This window comes from Lathyrus oleraceus, chromosome 3 (genome assembly GCF_024323335.1).
Source record: "Lathyrus oleraceus cultivar Zhongwan6 chromosome 3, CAAS_Psat_ZW6_1.0, whole genome shotgun sequence".
NCBI classification, from domain to species: Eukaryota; Viridiplantae; Streptophyta; class Magnoliopsida; order Fabales; family Fabaceae; genus Lathyrus; species Lathyrus oleraceus.
Window position 1 is genome coordinate 276,331,198 of NC_066581.1, and position 10,697 is coordinate 276,341,894.

The 10,697-nt window shown below is 29.3% G+C and overlaps 1 protein-coding gene across 1 annotated transcript; it reads left to right on the forward strand.

Moving 5' to 3' along the window:
- The first annotated feature begins 6,432 nt into the window (after positions 1-6,432).
- LOC127126973 (isopentenyl-diphosphate Delta-isomerase I) lies at positions 6,433-10,437 on the forward strand. The gene is made up of 6 exons (XM_051056045.1): positions 6,433-6,790; positions 8,110-8,165; positions 8,304-8,395; positions 9,189-9,291; positions 9,390-9,527; positions 9,838-10,437. The coding sequence occupies exons 1-6, from the start codon at positions 6,531-6,533 to the stop codon at positions 10,089-10,091; spliced, it is 903 nt and encodes a 300-aa protein (XP_050912002.1). The 5' UTR covers positions 6,433-6,530; the 3' UTR covers positions 10,092-10,437.
- Positions 10,438-10,697: the final 260 nt, after the last annotated feature.

A 10,697-nucleotide genomic window follows, 5' to 3' on the forward strand; every position in this document is an offset into this window, starting at 1 on the left:
GCAAATGATGCAAAATTTTAGTCCAAATTCATTGTCTTGAAAAGATCTATAACTTTTATGTTGAAGGTTTTTTCATTTGAGGCTTTTATCATTCAAACAGAAGGGCTTGAAGTTGGTCCCTTTTGGCAAAATTCACATACACATGTTTTGACAAAAACCCTAATTTTGGGTCAAGTTCGTAAGGACCTAACTCACTCATTTTTAATTATTTTGAGGTGGGACCAAGTGAATTGAAAAATTTGAGATGTCTACTTCAATTGTTATGTTGGACAAAATTTCATAATTCTAAAAGAAACACATGCGATAATACAAAACATTATAGGTCAGATAACAATTGAAAAACTCAGAAGTCCAACTTCAACTGCCCATAACTTTCTCATAAAAAATCCAAATGATGCAAAATTTATGTCCAAATTCATTGTCTTGAAAAGATATACAACTTTCATGTTGGAGGTTTTGTCATTTGAAGCTTTATTAAGGGAGTCACCAATTGAATTGACGCCTCCTCTTAAAACTTACACATAGGCGCCAATTGGATTGGCTAGGGCACATGTCCTAGCCAATCCAATTGGCGCCTCCATTCAAGATTTAAGAGGATTCGCCAATTCAATTGACGCCTCCTCCTAAAAGTGGGGTACTTTGGAAATTTTTCTGAAATCTGGGATATTTTGGAAATTTTTTTGGAAAACTGGGTTATCTCAGTAAAAAAAATACATTTTTTGATAACTAAATAAATTTGATTTTTTTAAATATATTTAACAATTGATGAATCTAATATGAATATAATTCAAATACATCGATAATAAAATAAATAATTGAAACCTACTTGTAGTAAATGACCATATAATATAGTTTTTATTAAAGTTAAAAATATTTACAAAACTAGTATTTAATCACATTATATCATAAATATACTACCGCCACATCGGTAGTGTGGATCAATCTACAACCAAAAGAAAACTAAAAAGAAAAGAATACTTTTTCCATAATAGTTTCCTCCATGTGTCCAGCCCATTATATATCCAAATTATCATTTAGAGTGTGTTTGGAATAGGTAAAAAGATGAGAGAGAAGTTGCGAAAAGAGAAATTGGTAAGAAAGGTGCTATTTCTCTTGCTTGGTTTCAATAGAAATAGGGGAGAGAAATATAAAAATCATGGGATCCACTTATGTTGTATTTCTTCTCAAACCAGCGAAGAAAGAGGAGAGATTTATGTTTTTTTTTCTTTCCAACTTTATCTTTGTTTCTATGGATACTTTCCAGTTTAATTATTTTACAATTGTATTGTTTTATTTTATGATACTATTTATTTTTCTAAATACTAATCTAATAATTTTTAACTAAAAATAATATTAAAAATAAATAAAAAATAATGTAAAATAAATCAAATAATTTAATTAACTTATATCTTAGACATGAATATATTAATTCTATTTAACTATATTATATTAATGAAAAATATAAATGAATTTAAATTTAATTATTAATATTTAAAAAAATAAAATTTTAATCAATTAATTAATCTTATTAAGCTTGATAAAAATAATTAATTTTTTTTTATACTATATGAATATATAAACTAACATTTAATTTGATATTAATTTTTAGTTATGGGTATTTTTGTCCTATTAAAAATAAAACATATTTCTTTCTCTTCTATTTCTCTTCTACTTTACCTATAACAAACAATACACAAATCTACTATATTTCTCAATTCTTTCTCTCTTTCTCTCTTCTCATACTCTTTCTCAATTCTTTCTCTCTTCACACTTTATTCTTTTTGCCAAACACAATCTTACTGTACTTTAGTTTAGTTTATAATAAACACACAGTGTGCTACTTAGATATACAAAATATTGTGATTATAATTTTTAAATGTTTCAATGATAGTCTGTATCGTACTAAAGGAGCAGTTCAATGTTATAAAATATAAATTACAATTTTCTTCTATTTGTAGAAAGGTCAACAAACACCTGAAATCAAATAAATCCTCATTTTCCACAAAGATTCAATTTGAAATTATAAGGTATTCCGTAATATATAGCATACAAATTACAATTTCTTATTTTTTTAATTAAGCAAAAAAAAGAGAGAAAAACAAACAAATCAATCCTTATTTTACACGAGAGCCATTTTACTAATATATATATCAAACACGCTTGCCACGCGCACCAACTGAATGATTCACGAGCACATAGAACATGACTGATCTATTATATTAAAACTACACTCCCTTTGTCAAAAAAAAATTAAAGTATAAAAAGAACTTGATTACAAATTGAATGTATATATTTTTATCACAAATGCAAGCATCTTGTAATTTAAAAGGATAAAACATATATTTGATTTAAAAAAATGTATAAACACACTAAATAATTAACACATGCACTGTATTTCAATATATATATATATATATATATATATATATATATATATATATATATATATATATATATATATATATATATATATATATATATATATATATATATATATATATATATATATATATATATATATATATATATATTTCAATTCAGTTCTAGATATTCGATTTTCTTTTAAATAGTACTATCTAGATATATAAAAGGAAGGATATTAATAAAAAAAGATATTTTTAAATAAGATGATATCCATGAATTTTGTAGAGTTTGTTGCCTCCACACCTTTGAGGTCGTTATTAAAATCCGATGTTAGAAATTTGGTTGGTATCCAATGTTGCTACGAAAGAGATTAGTAAAGATGTGGTACGTTATCTTATTGACTATTAGTTTGGGATTAGAATATTAGATGATACGAAAGAGATTAGTAAAGATGTGGTACGTTATCTTATTGACTATTAGTTTGGAATTGGAGTATTAGATGATGCTTAAACTATTTTGCATAGGATCAAAAGGGTGTTTAATGTAACATCTCAAATTTTGATCCAAAACATTACTTAAAAGAACTGTATTTACTTTTTAAAAAATATTATAATTTATCTTTAATATAAAATTATAATTACAAAGAGATATTTAATTTAAAGTAAAACAAATGAGTTTATTAAAATCCCAAATTTCTCTTGCGATCATGTGAAACAGGGCCGATCTTGTGCAAATGCAGCATGTGCTACAGCACAGGCCCCAAATATTAGAGGCTCCCAAATTTTAAATTTTTTATTTTTTTTCATAAATATTAATAAAAATAAATAAAATATTATTAAAAAATTCAATAATTAAAAAAAATATTATGATAAAAATTCAATACATACAAAAATCAAGATTGATCAAAACTCAAAATAATTATAATTAAATTTATTTTTAATTAATATATAATTATATTTTTGATATATATTTTTTAATTATTATAATTATATTTTTAAAAAAATTGGATCCATTTTTATAATTAAAACAGGCCCCCGATATAATTGGGTCGGCCTTGATGTGAAATACCATACAATTTTCACTTAACATTTTCAAATTCATTGATATCTAAAATGTTGATCGTGAGGTATAACTTATATAATCCACAATCATTCAAAACTAAACCATACACAAAATTAAAAATCAAACAGGTACAAATATACTATTTGTTTGCGTCCAAAATTTAATTAAATAGAAAATTACAAAATCTTCCAAAATTATACACACAAAAACACATAAAAATATTATCTAAATCATATATTTGTATAATTCAAAATATAGAATTATAATTACTTAAGAAAAAAACATTCAACGCATACAATTAAATTTTTACTTTACACTATATTTATATCCCAAAACATAAAACAATCGATAAGTTCTAACAAATAACAATGCAACAATGCTTACTCTTAACATTATATGATCCGAATATATTCAGTCCGCCACTAAGACGCCACACATAATTCATCTCATATTAAGTGAAAATAACACGCCACTAAGGCACCACAAAAAAAATGCATATGTCATATTATAATGCAAATACAAGCACACCACTTAGACAATCATACAACCATATAATATCACATCATCAAGCACATGACAAAAATTAAAATTTCAATATACAATCATACCAATCTCACAAACACCATTTAGGCAACATCATTTAGACAAACATCACTTTTGTAAACACAAAACACATCCATACAACCCTTAGGCATACACCATTAACAAACCAATATTAATTAAAAAAAATAGAAATTACTAAATTAGAAAAATTATAATAAATAAAAAAATATATTACTTTATTTATTTTCTTTTAAAAAAATTCTACCATATAATCACCACAAAATAATTTATATATATATATATATATATATATATATATATATATATATATATATATATATATATATATATATATATATATATATATATATATATATATATATATATATATATATATATATATATATATATATATATATATATATATATATATATATATATATATATATATATATATATATATATATATATATATATATATATATATATATATATATATATATATATATATATATATATTCCTTATTTACAAAATTAAATTATGAATAAAAGTACATATTTTATTTGTTACCGGAGGTGGCTAAAGCCCTTGACATCATTTGAGAGACAAGTTCAAGTTTTGGTCTCGAGTTGAATATTTGTAAGAGTGAAATCTTTTGGACTTTGTGTGCTGGTAGTAAACTTCGTGAGGATTTGTTCCTGTCGTAGATTAGGAGGCCGATGTTAGGGACGAAGTTGCTTGGAGGGACTGTTAGTCGAGATGAAGGCTTTATCAAAGGGTTGTCCATGAAGATAACTTTCAGGACTGTTGGGTTAATGCATTTTTTTTACCACAACTAAGGGTCCTCAAAGTGAGCTTCTTCTATTTCGATCATGCATGGGTATTGCCTAATTTTTCTTTTTAGCCTAAGAACGTGCCAACCTAATCATATTGAGAAATCAATTATTTGGTTTGATAAAGAGTAGTGAAGGGAGGTTGAAGACATCGTGGTTAGTGGAGATTATTTATTTATAAATCTTCAATGGATGATGACTTCTTAATCCATTAGAGTTGGGGGATTGAGTTTGTACTAGGTAGTAGAGGCTACCTCATAAGCTTTTGTGACTTTAGAGACCAATCTTGGCAGTTACATGATCATATATTGAGAGACAGTGTGGTATATGATATGGACTCTGATTTCAACAAAGCTTTGGATGGTCTTAGTGTTGCAATTCCAGATTTTTACATTAGTAGTTTTACTAGTAAAGACATCGTCTCTCCTAAAACACAACATGTTTTGGCGAGTGACCTTTTTAGTAAAATTGTTCATGAAATGGATATAAACTTTGATAAGAACACATGACAGAAAGTAGTTTTTGTTTTTTTTGCAAGTCACACATGTCATCGGTGAAGTACCGTACTATCTTGAGATACCTCTTTATGGTTCCCTTATTTTTTATTGGTGGGATTTACCCTTTTTTTGCAAGGCGTGTTTGTATACATATAGGGAACACACGATTCATTGTAGGAAGCTTTCAGACTTCAAATACCAACATGACCCTGTTAAGGATGTCCTATTTGATATATTTCGGCGGACTAAAGTATCTGTGAAGAAAGAGGTGCATGTGAATTTCTTAACTGACCCACATGAGGGAAAATTGACAACTAGGCTAACAAATATTTTGGTGTATGGGTGGATATGAGGAAAACATGCAAGTGTGGACTTGATAGAGATTTCTCCATTGGGGATCTGGGGACTAAAGGTTTTATTGTGGGACAGACAACCCTCAAAGTCGCTTCAAGTAAAGTGGTCAAACATGAGAAAATATGTTTTTGACAATCAACATATGTTTAAACCATTTTCCTTTGACACTTTTGATTTCCTAACACAAAAAAGAATTGATCTTTTACGGAGAGTTTAAAGACTTATGCATAATAATGTTGTATATTCTAGGTCAATAGATATAATTTTTAAGATAATTGATTTTGCAATAAAAAAAGGGATAACGGCGTAATTTGTTGTTCGTTTGTCTTCTATATGTATAAACTTTATTTTACTTTATAAATTTTAAATTATTTGATCTTAATCTAACAATTTTTAATATTCTGAATGAGTGAAAATGAAAAATTGTGATTACAAAATAATTTATTTATTTTTAAAAGTAATTTAAATCGTATCTCATGATATTTTCTTACAAGAAAATCATTCTTGCACGCAAATTTTGATTAAATATAGTGTTCTCTTGAATTGTCGTGAGATAATAGTCTAACTAACTTGAATCAATTGAGTTAAAGATTTAAAAAAAAATTCAAACATACAAAATTATCTCCATTTGCTCCATCTGTTTTGTATTTTTGTAAAATTTAAATGTAAATACAAATAATATTTTCAAAATCAAAACAAAATGTCTATTTTCTTCATACTAACAAAAAAATGTTAGTTATAAAGTTAGCTAGATACAGGCTAATAGTATAATTAAGGCAAAGTTAGGTACATTAACATGTCACACAACAATAATTTAAACAGAGTTTTGGTATAATTTTACCTATAATTAACAAAACCATACAAATCGATGAGGAAATGAGAATGGCACAATCCTTGATTGTCGCGACTCTTAGCCGGCAAGTGTTTAAAACGAACATTTCAACCGCACTCTTCCCTCACTCTTTCCCTCCTTTCTCTTCTACCTTTTTCAGATCTCGTTCATCTTCTTCGCTTTTCTTCAACCCAAAGATCCCTCTCTCCGCGTCTTTCTCTGCTGCAACCACCATGAGTCAAACTCCCGTTGCCGTTGATGCTGGCATGGACGCCGTTCAGCGCCGTCTCATGTTCGATGACGAGTCCGTTTCTTCATCCTTCTTGATTTCTTTTACTCTTCATTTATTGCATTCTATGTGTTTTTCTGCAATTTCTCTATTTTTTTTTTTGAAAATATTTTTAAATTTTGTTTTGTTTATTTGAGGTGCTAATGTGCTTTATATTTTGTGTGCTGTATGTTGAGAACTGGGATGAATATGTAGAGGAGCAAATCGAACTCTTAGATTTTTTAACTGATTAGCTTTGAAGTTTTTTTTGTTTAGTTTTGAGTTTTGATGAGTGTTAGCTTTGGATTTTAAATGGATGCTGCGTGGTGATTGTTTTCGTTTGATTTGGATTAGATATATTGCGCTATGTTTTATTGAATTGGTATCGGAAATTTATAACGCCTTGAAAGTGAATCTGAGTGTTCTATATCTAGAACAAACACTTCAGATTAAATACGTGTCTGGTATCTGATATCTAATATCTGACAAGTGTTTGTATCCACGTGTAGTAAACCAATACACGTGGTTACATTCACTTCCGATTTTCTTAAATTATTAGTTGTTCGGTTTTTGTTGTTTCTTCTGGTGGTCGTGTCTGTGTATTGTATTGGTAGTAGACACCTTTAGGTTGAACTTGTTAGACCTTCTGGTGAATGGCATCAGCACTTTGGGTGCGTCTTGTACTACACCGATGCTACCTTCTTGCAACTGATATAAGTTTCAGAAATAAATAATATACCGGAGCATTGATTACTATAAATTTTTTATTTGCAAGGTGTTAGTGAGGGTTGAATTAGACTAATTAGTATTTGTTTCATGTATGTCATTCATAAGCATGAATTGTTTTAAGAAGAACTGCTATTTAGAATTTAGAAGATTGGAGTTTTTAGTTTGTTCATTTAAATATTTGGCCCTATTGAACTTTTCCCATTTTTCTGTTAATTTTGGAGTTTAAAGCATAGGTTTAGAAATTTTCTTCTTTTTAAAAACTAAAATAAAATTGTCTGATGTGTATACTAGGAAATGGCTTTTCTTTATTGAGGTTAGTGTGTAAATTTCCAGGGATAATGCTCAACTATCGTGAGCTTGTTCATTAGCTGCATGATCGAGTATATAACTTTGTGTTCATCCTTCATTTAATTTAAAATACAATAGGATTTTAGCCTGCTAAAATTCAAGGGTTTGACATTTATTTCTTGTGGATTTCACAGACAAGTTTGTATTTTTTCTCTCGTCAATTTTCCAGACCTGTTTACACTAGATATCCTAACTTCCACTTTAGCGTATGCATCATATGTTTCAACATCTTGCATGAAGTTTGTAATATTTTTTCTTGTTTTTGAACATTTTTACAGATGCATTTTAGTGGATGAGAATGACCATGCGGTTGGTCATGAATCTAAATACAATTGTAAGCCAATCTTTTCCGTTTTGAAATCCTATTTAATTTGCAATTGCAAGGATTACATTGTCTGCGGTAATTCTTTTTGGGTGCTTCGATAGAGAGTGCATTTTACATTCATTATTTTGACCTTGAACAAATTTACAGGCCACTTGTGGGAAAAGATTGAATCTGAAAATTGGCTGCATAGAGCTTTCAGTGTATTCCTGTTCAACTCAAAATATGAGTTGCTTCTTCAGGTATGCATTTATTTTATAGTATGATATTAACTACTAGTTTTAATGTAAATCTATTCATTTCCAAGATATTAAACAGAATTGCGTTAGGTGCTGTATTCGGATTAAGTAAATAAGTAATTTAGTAGCTATCCTAAGTCGTAACTAACAACGCCTAGCTAACGGAAGTTGCCTTCTTGATTAAGTGGCCCACCTAATGTCAGCTATCTCAATTGAGCCTATTCCTAACATATTGGTACCTCATTTATTGTGTCATATCTTTATCCTTGTGCCACAAATTTATAGTGTTTTGTCGACACAGATTAGAGAGTTTTTAGTTTCACTTCTGCATTTGAATCACTAGGTCGGTTTAAGACCCAGTGCACAATATTTAAAGGGGAAACAGCTATTTGCTGTAATTACTTCAGAGAAGCCCTTTTTATTATGGGGTTGGTGTCTTATTCTCAACTTCTCAGTAGGTAAACAAGAAAAAAGAAAATCAAGAAATAATTTAGTCATTTGTTGAAGATTCTGCACACAAATAATTGAGTGACAATTAAAGAAGTAACATAATTTTGTGACTAGTTTTATTCAAAACTTACTATTGTGATAAGAATTTCATTATGACGTGCACATTGAACTATTTAAAAACATGTTATATGAACAACATTGTGACATTTGATTGCCACTTGTCCCAATTGTTTTTGTAGTAAAATTTAATTTGGCTATTGCCTTTCCTATTTCCCACCCTTTAGCATGACTGTTTAGTTAAAACTTCTCTATTTGTTAAGTGAGATTTTTATTCTTTGTGGTGAAGCAACGATCTGCAACAAAGGTAACATTCCCTCTTGTGTGGACAAACACCTGCTGTAGCCATCCATTGTACCGAGAATCTGAGCTTATTGAAGAGAATGCCCTTGGTATAAACTCTCTACCTTTTATAATAGTTATGTAGAAAAACGACTGATGCACTTTATCGTTGCAGCTTGTTAATTTTTATTTTTACCTGTATCACCAGGAGTAAGAAATGCAGCTCAGAGGAAGCTTTTGGATGAGCTTGGTATTCCTGCTCAAGATGTACCGGTTGACCAGTTCACCCCACTGGGCCGCATACATTATAAGGCACCTTCTGATGGCAAATGGGGAGAGCATGAATGTAAGCTAATTTTATTGGTTCCAAGTTTTACTGCAACCTCGTTTTGTTGAACAAGTATCCAACTAGGTTTAATGCACACACGGTAGTTTTGATTTTCCAAACATTTAAATTTGGACTTGCACCATTAATAGCTCTTCCAATTAACTAGTACTGCTTGGAGTATTCCTATTCCCGGGGTATAGCCGTATAAGTGCCTAATCTGCACTGTAACTAACTTCAACAAGATAGTTTATTTGGTTTATGGCCGTGGAGTGAAAGCTTGTTTTGGATATTATTGACTTTTCTTTTTTCACCCCTCCTTTGATTGCAGTGGATTATTTGCTGTTTATTGTCCGGGATGTTAACGTTAATCCAAATCCTGATGAAGTGGCTGATATCAAATATGTGAACCGTGATCAGTTGAAGGAGCTGTTAAGGAAAGCCGACGCAGGGGAGGGAGGTTTGAAGCTGTCCCCTTGGTTCAGACTAGTTGTGGACAATTTCTTATTTAAATGGTGGGACCATCTTGAGCAAGGGACCCTTGGGGAGGTCATTGACATGAAGACAATTCACAAGTTGACATAAAATCAGAGATCTTGCAGCATAACATCAAAGGTTGATATTTTCCCAGCAAATAAAAAATGGAACTGTTTGAGGAGTTTTTGAAGTGTCGTTAAGTATGATTATCATCAGTGTTCCTTTCTGTTACTATTTCATAATATACGCAGAAACATTAACGCCTGAGTTTATAATTAGCAGAGTTTTGTTGCTAAATTTAAGATTTTGGGATGCGTTCAAATGTTCAATAATAAGCTATACTACTACTACTATTTAAAAATTGTTCTCTTGTTAAATTTGTTATGAATAAGGATGCTCGTGACTCGAGAATCTTTTTAAAGTTAATAAAGGGTATTACGAATATGGTCATGAATGGCTTGAGTGGTGACGAACTGTCTGTTAGTGAATTTTTTTAATTGAAATGTTAATTTGACACCAAAATCCGACACTACACCGTTAAAATACACAATTTTATGTTTTTTAATATTTTATTTATACCTCGAAATGGTGCTTGCATCACATGATAAGATACGGCATAGAAAATTGGTGTCAAATTTAGTGTCATGGTAGCATTCTTCTTTTTTTTTAATTAACATCTCCATTTCTAAAGTATGTGGTCTGGTTAACTTAATT